Source organism: Hyperolius riggenbachi, chromosome 3 (assembly GCF_040937935.1).
Source record: "Hyperolius riggenbachi isolate aHypRig1 chromosome 3, aHypRig1.pri, whole genome shotgun sequence".
NCBI lineage: Eukaryota > Metazoa > Chordata > Amphibia > Anura > Hyperoliidae > Hyperolius > Hyperolius riggenbachi.
The window spans coordinates 19,320,052-19,332,653 of NC_090648.1; the positions used below are offsets into that span (position 1 = coordinate 19,320,052).

General features: G+C 42.9%; 1 protein-coding gene across 1 annotated transcript; it reads right to left on the reverse strand.

Annotated features, from left to right (window-relative positions):
* Positions 1-11,156: 11,156 nt before the first annotated feature.
* Positions 11,157-12,092, reverse strand: LOC137561877 (olfactory receptor 1f45-like). Its single transcript, XM_068273229.1, has one exon. The coding sequence runs from the start codon at positions 12,090-12,092 to the stop codon at positions 11,157-11,159; it is 936 nt and encodes a 311-aa protein (XP_068129330.1).
* Between the last annotated feature and the right edge of the window lie 510 nt (positions 12,093-12,602).

Below are 12,602 nucleotides of genomic sequence, written 5' to 3' on the forward strand. Positions count from 1 at the left end.
GTGGGAGGCTTTGGTTGGACGCAATCGTGAATTGCATCGTTTACAGGGATGCCCCGTGTAGGCACATCTCCCACACCGTCCCCTCCCTAACCACTCACCTGTCAACCGCATCCTAGAAGCTTCAAAAATGAAATTTAAAACACCCTTTGCCTGCTGTACCAAATCTAGCAGGAATTACATAAATTAGCATTCAGGTACACCTGATTGGCTGACTGGCATCTGCTGGCCAGATAGAGGCAGGAGATTGCTCTAGCTGGAAGTTAGCAATTGTGTTTGTTGCAGTTGGCATTCAGTTTAGAAGTGGTGGGGTGAGTTCCCTGGAGGTGAGAGGTCCAGGGCTTGCCCACACTTCCCTCTAGGTGTCGCATGGTGGTTTGGGGGCCCCAGCGAGTGAGAGAGACCTGGGGCCCCTGGGCTGTCATGTGGACCAGTGTTTGTGATGTCATCTCTACTCCCCAGGTATGATTAATTAAATTCAGTTATTCGAGATGGGCCATTTCATCCCTATGAAAAGTGCTCCTACAGTTCTAACTACAACTAAAACCTTTATTAAAGAAATAGTGAGCATAACTTCAAATCAAAGGAGCATATTTACAAAAAAGTCAAGAAAATGACTGAGCATACACAGTGCATGCCCCTTTTACCGGCACGTACACAACTGGTGTAGCCCACATTGTACAAGTAGCACAACACATGTTATCTGGGTAATGCGAGTGGTGCTACTCACAGAATGCTCAATGTGTCAGTTACGTGAATACCATTAACATTGCTGTGCACTGCATGTGCTTGGCAATAAATAAATCAACCTCAAAGTGTTCACTTCGCCTGAGTTGTATGGAAGGACCTTTTCAGATTTCTTAAATGACACATCTAAGTAAAATCAAAACAAGATCTACTTACCCGGGGCTTCCTCCAGCCCCTGGCAGCCGGTATGTTCCTTGCCACAGTTCCAGTACCCGGGGTCCGCTCCATTTCAGATGCCGACCTCACCAGGACCTCTCTGCGCAGAATGCTCCAGGCCACATGACTGTGATTGTGAGTAATGTGGCTGCATGCTCACGCAGGCACAGAAGATGCCGACCTTGTGAGGACCTGAAATGGAGGAACATATCAGCTGTCAGGAGCTGGAGGAAGCCCCGGGTAAGTAGATCTTGTTTTTTGTTTTTGTTTACTCAGACCTGTCCTTTCAAATACTTTCATCCCTATCCTCCAGTTACCAACCTTAATCTAATGGCTAGAAAGAACTAACCTCTTGAAAAGTACTTAACATACTTTACCTCTGACACTGACAGAGATAACAACTGAATCCCATCAAAAATTCTGAATTTTGTTGCAACTACGAGTTTTACATTGTCTGCTTCTATTCCTTGCTCTGTTGGTTTAGAAAAGCTTCCTTATCTCTGTGTGATATTATCTGGAACTCTGTGTGCAGCTGGGCAAACTTTTCTTCATTGGTGTTTGTTTTCCTCCTTTCCTCGAAATTCGGAAAACAAAAATCAGAAATGGATTTCTGCAGAAAAAAAGCATGACCACATCTCTGTATTTTAGCCCAGTCACAGAGCTCGAAAGCATTTGACCAATCAATGAATGCAGAGTCAATTTGGAAGTGCTTGGCCAATCATAGAATGAAAAAAAAATGACGAAAAAAAGACTCCTCGAAAACTGGAAAATGGAAATTGGATTTCTGCAAAAATACTGCATTACCAAAACACGGTAATTTTAATCCATTCACAGAACTCAGAAGCATTGGACAATCAGAGAATGCAGAGTTAACTTAGAAGTATTTGGCTAATCAGAATGCAAAAATTGCTCCCAAAAATGACTCCTTGGAAATCGGAATACAGAAATTGTAAATCCGCAAAATTGGAAATCAGCATTTTCAACCAACGGTATTTCAGTCCATAGTTCCTATATGTGGCCATATAAGCCTGCTGCTCCCAAGGCAATGCTGCAAGCATGTTCACATATTGCTGGGTGATTTTAAACATAGGTTAGGGCGGGGACCCCGAGAGAAGGCTGCACGAGCCGTCCCTGCTACTGAACTGATGTCTCTCTCAATAAGACAAGGGTAAGGTCCCCTAATAAGTTAATAATGTGTAACGCATGGATTTGCTTCCATTATTTGTATTGTGAGATGCATCACTTCTAATGCACCTGTTTTACTGCAATGAGCACAGTTGTGCCTTTAAGAGGCTAGGTAGCCCTATGCAATGTCAGGTGCATCTTGGTTAGATGCGCGACCACTTTTTTTCTAAATATCATTGTAACTCTTTCTTCTAAGGGTTGGGTTGTGGTTGTGGGCGGTGTCCCCAGGCAGTGAGAGAACCTGGGGCGCCGCCCATGCCACGCCCCTTCCCCTTTATATGGCCTGCTGCTCCCAAGGCAATGCTGCAAGCATGTTCCCATATTGCTGGGTGATTTTAAACGTAGGTTAGGGCGGGGACCCCGAGAGAAGGCTGCACGAGCCGTCCCTGCTACTGAACTGATGTCTCTCTCAATAAGACAAGGGTAAGGGCCCCTAATAAGTTAATTATGTGTAACGCATGGATTTGCTTCCATTATTTGTATTGTGAGATGCATTAGTTCTAATGGACCTGTTTTACTGCAATGAGCACAGTTGTGCCTTCAAGAGGCTAGTTAGCCCTATGCAATGTCAGGTGCATCTTGGTTAGATGCGCAACCACTTTTTTTTCTCTGTTGAAGATCTATATTGTCACTGCCTATTCGTTAGACTAGTTCCGGGGTGTTGGGACCAAGGACCTCACACTTAAGTCTAGGACAGTGACATCTCATTCGTTACCTGTTATGACCTCTGGCTTTCTTGACTACTCTCCTGAATTCTGATTCCGTACTTCGGCCCATCTGATTACCTGTTGCCAACCCTGCCTATACCTGGATACTGAATCAGTCTTCCATTTCTGTACCTTGTCCGTCCGTGTGTTGCTGACCTGGCTTGTCTGACCTCTCTGGCTGTCACCTAGCTCTTGGGTGAGCAGCCATACTGTACTTCAGCTCCTCTGGAGGCCATCAGGCAGCATAGCCAGTGGATCTCTGCCTCTTAGATCCACTGGCTGCAGTACAGTCTGATTCCCAGCCTTCAGGGAATCCCTGGCTGTAGTATAGTCTGATTCCTTGCTCATCTAGGAATCTCTAGCTGCAGACCAATCTTCCTGCCCCTCAGGTGTCCACTGGCCGCAGTACAGTCTGTTTCTCCCGCTCCTTAGGAGATAACTTCTCCATTTACTGTTGCACCAAACACTATACCACATTGGGTGTCCTGTGTCTAGCTATACTAGTATTATTGGTGATTCTGCAGATCACCATATAATCAGGTATGGCGTCTGTATTATTGGGGATACTGCAGATCACCAATAATCAGAAAATCTGTGTTGCTGACACCAATCGTTACAGATAGGCAGGATGATGAGATATGCATATACATAAAGAGAATTCTGATCCTGCAAATGTGGATATTAGTTAGTTTGTGGTCAGTGCCTGTTTTGTGATGCAGGAGAGCCTGTACCTTCAGTTATATGAATAACAGAGAAGGGATTCACCCCAATGAGGGGAATTAACAGGCCTGCCCGAGAGAGCACTTGTTTTTCTTAGAAGTAAAATAAATTTTATGGATACAGGAAGCCTGAAAATGTCTCACACCTGGACAATGACAGTAAGTCGATTTTGTCCCCACAAAATAAAGCTATGAGAAAGTTAGCCCTAGAATTTCCCAAGACTGTACTGGATATTTTTTTTCTTACTTTTAGCTATTTTATATATTATTAATTCCCTACACCATCACATCCTAAAAATCTTGACAACTTTTAGGCCCGGTTCACATTGGCGTTCGCCATCCGGAATCGCCGTACCGGAGCCGGACCGCATGCGGAACGGACGGAACGGACGCACGGCATAGCAATGAAAGTCTATGCGTCCGTTCACATGCGTCCGTACCATGCGGACCGGAGCCGGACCGGATCCGGACTCCGGCGTAAGATCCAACATGCGCTATTTTTTGGTCCGGCTCCTCCGGCAGACGTATCCGGAGCGGAGCCTGACTGTTGCATCCGTCCAATACAAACCAATGAGAAACGGAGAGCGCACAACACACTGGCTATAAAAAACGGACGTTCTACCCCACTTCCTATGCTTTTTCTATGGTATAGCGGCCATTTTGGATGGGGACCACATGGGCCCAGCGTTCACAGAGTGGAGCAGCAGCGATTTCATGCTGGAGCTCTTTGGCAGCAACATGTCTGATGTGTCTGATAACGAGGAGGTGAGGCCCTACACAGCAGAAGACCTCATCCTACAGGTGCAGCAGATACCAGCCCTGTGGGACAAGGGGGATGCGGACCACAGCAACGTAAAGAAATGCAGAGGCCTGTGGAAAAAAAGTATCCACGGATGGTCTCCACACGTCCACCTGTCTCCAACAATGACCCCAGAGCTTCTGCTGACCTCCCAGACCCCAGGTATTTAGGTTGTTATCTCTGTAAGAAAACGGATCCGGACCGCAACCGTGTTCATACCGCACGGAAAACGGATGCAAACGGATGCAAACGGATCGGATCCGGAACGGATCCAGATAGGAACCGTACGGATCCGGTCCGGTCCGGATCCGGTGCGGTCCGGACATCCGTTCCGTTTCTTACAAAAACGCAAGTGTGAACGGGGCCTTATTCTTGCACATCTAAAATAGTGAACATACCCCAAAAAGTTACAAAACAAACAAAAAAAGCAACCCCCCCCCCCCCCAAACCAAGTAAAACAACGACATTTCCCAGATAAATATTTGAAACATTTGCATAGTTAGAACGTGTAGATTAACTAACCAGCTTAGGAAGGAGATAACCACACATCAGTCAGGAAGCCTGGCTACATGGGGAAAGTGGAACAAACTATCTAGCTAGCAAGCTCTTATGTAAAAACACAAACTCGGCATGTGCAACACAAACCTAGCCAAAGTTCATTGGCGCACCAATGGTTCATGATTTGATATCCTTTTTGATATCCTGAGGATCTTAGAGGGTGAATGCTAAACAATTACTGAGAACATTGGAAGCAAAGACCAAGGGCCATATGCAATTCGAGGAGATAAGAAACTTAAAACATGCAAGCTCCTTATCTCCTCACATCGCTCAGGATTTACCGGCAAATTCAATTGCCAGTATCACCTGAGTGATGTATTTGCGTAAAGGAACATAACTCAGGCGAATACTAGGTATTCGCTGAGCCATGCTCCTGTGGGGCCAGCAGTGTGGAGTGAGGCATTAGTGCCAGGGAGCTGTCCTTCAGCACCACGGCACTGCAGCCTCGCTCCCCCGGGAGATGCGCGCGCATGGTCGCAAGAGCCAGTCTTTGCTCTCAACCGCCGCCCGTTGCCTCCTGCCGCTCGTCGCTACCACGAAACCTTTGGCAAAAAACATACCTCCATCATTCCCGTATTGCTGCATGTCCTACGCCGATCCTCCACTCATTCTTCTTCTATCTCTGTTTATTCTCGGAGCCAGCAAAGCATCTTTGAGTCTCCCACCGGGGCTCCCCATTCGTCCACTAGGTGGCCTAATGAGAATCATCCTGATTCTAACTGGACCAATGAGAATCAGGATGATTATCATTGGGCCACCTAGTGGATGAATGGGGAGCCCCGGTGGGAGACTCAAAGATGCTTTGCCGGCTCCAAGAATAAACAGAGATGGAAGAAAAATAAGCGGAGGAGCAGCGTGGGACATGCGGCAATACGGGAACGATGGAGGTATGGTTTTTTTTTTACATTTTAAATAGGCAAGGAGTCAAAACTGACTCCTTTACCTATTTAAATCAGTGCTGGTCATAATGGAAAAATCTACGCTTACGGATCATTACGCGTAATTTTACGCTATTACACATTACGCAATTACGGTTACGGCGTAGGAAATTATCTACGGTTCATCACTGTAATTACGCGTTAACTTACGCAGTTACGCGTAAGGATACCGTAATGTAGGCGCTTACGCTATGATGTTATGCGTAGTGTCGTAATACCCATTAATGCGTACTTTTTGATGCATACAGACGATATGTACGCAATAGCCGTCAATGTGACAGCTATTGCGTACACATAATTCGTATGCGTCAAAACGTACGCTATATAGTGAAGGGCGGAGAAGATACTATTGGTTGCTTAGGATGTTGACTGATTGGCTACTCTTAGAAAAGGGGAGTTTTTATGTTAGTAATTATGCGTAAAATTACGCATAAGTCTTCGTAAAATTACGCATACCTAGCAATTACGGTAGATAGCGTAATTACGATACCACTTTACTGCTTACGCGTAAATAATTACGCGTAAGACCGTAAGTTACGCGTAGCGCTTACGCGTAACTTTGCATTGAATTACGCTCATGCATAATTTCGGCCCAGCACTGATTTAAATCCCTGGCATCTGGGGTTTCCTTAGTAAAGGAGGCTCCCAGATGCCTAAAATAGCTTGCCAACACCGACGATAGGTCTTTTCGCCTGCTCAGAGCAGGTGAAAAGTTATCATCTATGTTTGGCGGGAAGCATCGATTCCCGGGGGGTGCAAAATGGAATTGCATAGGGGGAAAGGAACTTGCTGGGCGATTTATATCGCCCAAGTGAGTTCTTTTCCGCCCCGGGGGGTGTAAAATGCATTTGCGTTAGGCGACCTTACTGACGCCTAATTTAAGAACTCGTCAGCACTTATCGCTGGCGAGTTTGGTAATTGCATAGGGCCCCAAGTTTGCTAACATTTTACTGTCTTTAAATGGAAAAATGTGTAGTTCTCAATTCACTGGCCTGGATTTATATAAAAATAGATATAAAAAGTACATTGTTTTACATTGTTCATAGTTGTCATTTTCCCCCCAAGTATATGTTATTTTCTAAATCAGGGTATCTTTTTGTTGCATTTAGTGCTATTGGATATACTATACTTGATCCCTTTCACTAATCTGTGTATTACAAGGGTTAGGGCAATTAAAAAAAAAATCTATGTTGTTTCTCTGTGTTTGTTCTTACCACATTTGTTTTCCTTTAATCAACTTTAACATTGCAAGATAGAGGATATTGGCGTTGGACACTTCAGAGGATATTGGCATGGGAACATTTTTTTTAAAGATACAGGTAAGTATTTCTGGTTAATTGAGAATATTAAAATATGTTACTGGTTGTTGTGTTTTTATTTTATTTAACCCTTTGTGGAAATGGATAAGGGGTACTTTGTACCCCTATACTAATTTTTTTCCTGGGAGTGGGGCAGGCATCTTGGGTTCCTTTCTTAAAGGGGACTCCTATATGCCACTCTGAACCCCCCCAAGGGAGTCTTCGACCCACCTCCTCCTGGGGCACCGGAGGTGGGAAAGAGCCCCCCATACCATGGACCATGCAGGCTGGTATAGCTCAGGGTGTGAAGCTCCAGTCGGCCAGGGCTCCACATTCTGGCTATCTCAGCCTGCATGGGGACAAGGGGTTAAATATGCTTGGTAGAGGGGACCCCAAAGGGCCCTCCCTCAAGCACAATATTAGCTCTCTATTGGTCCTGTGCTGGTAAAAATCACTTCTTTAGATGCTTTGAATAGTAGTAATCATTAACAAACTGTTTCCCATCCCCTGCTTGCACCTCTGACACTGTGGTTGTCCTTGAGTGCTTGAGGGGCCCCATGTAAAACTTTCACTAGGGCGCATAGCTCCTTAGCTACGCCACTGCTTGCAGATTTTGACATCAAGGTAGTTTATCTTCTGATCTCACACCTCCAGAGATAATTAAATGGTTGAGTGCATGAGTGCATGCAATTAGCCACATTTTCAGAATCAGCTTTATTGTAAAAGTACAAAGGTTTGTACCCGGGAACTGTTTGTGGAACACCTGGTGTTGGAAACCAACAGACAAGCATTGGGAAACAAATACAAATACAAAAATAGTAGGCAGTAGTGTATACCCCCCCCCCCCCCCAAAAAAAAAACATTTACAGCATGAGAGTAATACACTTAGGCAGGCATATTGCACATCAGGGTTGATTCAGCACATCAACAGGGCACCTGAGCTGACTGCGGCTTAACAAAGGCACTTAGGAGGACGGCGAGGGACGCATCCGTGCTTATGGGGCTGGGGGAAGCACCGGGTAAGTAAAACATATTTAATAACCTTCATCTCTGGTACACGTTAACTCTGGAACAGGTAAAATGGGTGCTTGTTGCTCCTGGTCATTTGGACCCCACCATAGGCCACAGGTAAGTGATTTGCTTGCAGGAGAGCACAACTGTAGCCAAAATTTGGCTAGTTGATTTTAGTGGGTTTACAGCTAATCTAATGCATGACTTTACAGCCTTTGTAATTAGCAGTTCTGCAGCTACTGGGGTAGATAAAGGGGGTTAGTGTTAGGTAAATATAAAGGGAAGGTGAGAATCAACGTGCACTGTGCACACCATGCATCTTGCGAGAAGTGATGCCGGCACAGCTGGGATATGAGATACATCTATGCCCTGCATGGCTATAGGAAATCACAAGTATTTTTTTTTTTTTTGCTGCATGCCGTTGCCCATGGGAATCATATGGCAGCCTATTTATTTTAAAAGACGGTGATTCCCATCTGAATTTGCATGCGGGGGTACACAGCAGTACACTGCTGAAAAAGGCCTTTAATGTTAGGAGTAGGTGGAAGTTAGTGTGAGTAGTAGCTGGAAGTTAGTGTTAGGAATAGGTAGGGGAAACATTAGTGTAATTATTCGGTTACAGTTGGGAATATGAAAATATTGATATAATTACAGATATTCTACTACCGTCATTTCCTTGGGCCTTTTTACCAGGCACCACTTTTATGACATATGCCCCTTACTTACTTCAGTACTTTATTAGCCCGCTGCCTCCTGAGAGCTGCAGCAATCTGAGTAAACTTTTTCTTAAAATCTGGTGTAGCAGGGGCCTAGCAATATCCATAGCAGCCATGCCCCTGGTGTAGCAGGGGCATAGCGATAACAATAGCCATAGCAGCCATGACCAATCAAATCCTATTCAAAGGGTAGGGGCTGGTAGCATTGCTCAAGAGTGTCTAGATATGATAGGCCCACGGAAATGTTGTCATGGGCCTCATAATGTCTAGCTTCACCACTGTGGTGTAGGTTAGAGGAATGGTGAATATGGTCCACCCTTCTACTAACATGTGCTTATAGCAGGTCCAAAATAAAGCTGTGCATCACAGTACTTACAACCCTGCTGCAGAAGCTATCCGGGACCTTCTTCTTTAACCACTTTACCCCCGGCGGTACGAATTTCTCCGTCCCTTTTTTCCCTCCTAAAAAAACAGGGACGGAGAAATCCGTACCTTCCGCGCTCCCGCCGCTGTCCGCGCTACCGCCCGCTTGCCCGGAGATCAATGAACGGGAAAATCCATTCCCGTTCGTTGATCTAAGCCCCCGCAATGATCTGCTGCTTCTTTCAGAAACAGCGCGATCATTGTGATTCTCCCAGCCTCCTACTGCTTCCTGTAAGCGTCCTTCCGGTCGCTTACAGGTCGCATGTAAACATACTCACTGTGGCCATCTTGTGTCCAAATAGTAAACTACACCCTAATGCATTTTACACATACAAATAAATTGTTTTACATAATAAATTAACTCATTACCTCCCACACTCCCCAATTCTTTTTTTTTGTAATATTTAAAAAAAATATATATATACAATAAAAAAAAACATAAATAGTTACCTTAGGGACTGAACTTTTTAAATATTTATGTCAAGAGGGTATAACACTGTTACTTTATAAACTACGGGCTTGTAATTAGGGATGGACGCAAAACTGAAAAAAATGCACCTTTATTTCCAAATAAAATATTGGGGCCAAATATTGTGATAGAGACATAATTTAAACGGTTTTATAATCGGGAATAATGGGCAAATAAATTTCATGGGTTTTAATTACAGTAGCATGCATTATTTAAAAACTATAATGGCCGAAAACTGAAAATAATAATTTTTTCTGACATTTTTTCCTATTTTCCCCATTAAAACACATTTAGAATAAAATAATTCTTGGCATAATGTCCCACCTAAAGAAAGCCTAATTGGTGGCGGAAAAAACAAGATATAGTTCATTTCATTGCGATAAGTAATAATAAAGTTATAGACGAATGAATGGACGGAGCGCTGAAAGGTGAAAATTGCTCTGGTGGTCAGGGGGTAAAACCCCTCAGTGGTGAAGTGGTTAAACTATTACGGACTTCCTGTATTACTTCTGCTTCCTATAACTGTCACTCATTTCCTACATCACTTACACCCACTCCCATTCCCACTTTCTTGCTCTATCCCTTGGAATGCCTCTGTCTCTCTCTCATATATATATATATATATATATATATATATATATATATATATAGCTTTATTGCTTTAAGTAAGTGTGCTTCCCATGATGCATCACTCCCTAATATGCCAGGCTGCACATCCAGAGCCGCTGGTTTATATGTCTATAGCTAATACATTTAAGTGCTTCTTATACCCAGTTTGTGCATCTAATACCCCCATACCTCACAGTCTGAGGGGTTGAGACAGTACATACGTGGTTCCACCACGGTGGACATCTGTCTCATTTCTGATATGCAGACAGCCTGTTTAAGACTTTCTGGTCCTCATCAGTTCATGGCATGGGTTGATATAACTCTATGGGATAATGCTTAGACTAGTAGTAGAGATGGCTCATGGCAATCCAGATAGATCCAGTAGGAAAGCATAAGGGTCTAAAAAGAGACTGAAAAGAGGCTAAAAAGTGATATTTAATATGATTGAGTTTCTTAAAACAGAAGGTATTTGCAATAAATCATCTTTAAGGTGAGCAAGTGTGGTTTACCATGTTGTATCACGCTCAAATATGCAAATCATCTCTTTTTGTCATTGAAAGCCAGGCACACACCCAGAACCGTAGTGTATAGTATTAGTGAGCCTAGAGCTTATACATTTTACAGAGCCACAGCAATTCAACATACATTTACTGTTCTGGTCCTCAGCAGTGCATAGCATTGTTGATATAGCTCCATTGGTTAGGGCCATTTTAGCCTTTTTACACTTTCTTATCTTTACTCTCCTTTTTAATGTTCTCTTTCAACCTCAATAGATCTCCTTTGGCCTCATTTCACAAAATCCAAAAGAATTGCTGATTTATTGCTTAAAAATCTTCTTTATTTCTTAAGCTCATAATAGCATCCCAGATATCTTTGTTTCTTAAACTGTAAACCAGAGGGTTTAACATAGGAACTACAACAATGTAGAGTATAGCCAGCACTTTGTCTTGCGCGTTTATTTCTAGAAAATTAGATTTCATGTATAAAAAGTAGCATGGCCCGTAGAATAATATCACAGTTATGAGATGGGAGGTGCAGCTGGAGAAGATCTTGAAGCGTCCATCGCTGGACTTGATCTTCATGATGGTGGAGATAATAAAAACATATGAGATTATGGTGAGCACAAATGGTAGAAAGGTCATAATTGTACCTTCAAAGACTATAAGAAGTTTCCTGCTCGTAGTGTCACTACTGGAAATTGAAATGAGCACATTTAAGTCACAGAAGAAACTGTTGATATTCCGAGAAAAGCAAAATAGTAACTCAGCAGTAAGTAATGTATGAAACAAAGAGTTCAGAGATGCTGTCACCCAGGACCAAATAACTAGAGAAATGCAGAGTCTGTTGTTCATTATGATATAATATTGTAAAGGCCTGCATATGGCTACATAACGATCATAAGCCATTGAAGTCAGGACAAAAATTTCACCAGCAGAACACAACATAACAAAGAACATCTGGGCCATGCAATACCCGAAGGAGATAGCATGATCTTCAGTTATTGTAATGAGAAGTAGTTTTGGGACACAGGCTGAGGTTGAGACCATGTCCACAGCAGCAAGGTTGGATAAGAAGAAATACATTGGAGTGTGCAGTTTGGGAACCGCACAGACTAGGGTTATAATAGTGAGATTTCCAAGTATGGTTGCCAAATACATTAACAAAATGCCAGTAAAGAGGGAAAGCTGTGCTATTTTAGGAACTGAAAATGCCAAGATTTGAAATTCATCTCCTGTGCTTTGATTTGGACATCCATGCATGTTGTCTACGTAGGTTTACAAAAAATAAATGATGTAAATTTAATATACAGTGATGAGTGAAAATGTCAACTTTTGAACAAAAATGCCTTTAAAAATCATGTTGTAATATGCTTGTTATTTTTTGCGAACTTTCACGCTGAAAGAAATTAGTTTTTGTGCTCTTCGAGAATTTTTGCAGTAACAGTACCCCTTTTTTTGTTGTTGTTTTTCACAAATTTTCACATCAGAATGAAAAACGTTTTTACTTTGACCATATTGCAAAAATATAATGTATATTCATAAATATGTTCTTGATATCCAAAATAGCATTTTCAAAGCGAAAATGAGTTTTGCAAAATTCACTAGCAACACTTTTCAAATATACTACTAGTGCTGATATTTCTTGGAAAACTTTACAAAGACAATTGAGCAAAACTAAATCAAGGAGGCTCTAAATATAATGTTTTTTTATCACTTACTGTTTGTATTAATATATAAGTGCTGGCAACTTCTTCAGCACTTTTCGGTGTA

Coding starts and splice junctions, on each gene's coding strand:
- LOC137561877 (XM_068273229.1), bottom strand. CDS start 12,092: ATGCATGGATGTCCAAATCAAAGCACAGGAGATGAATTTCAAATCTTG.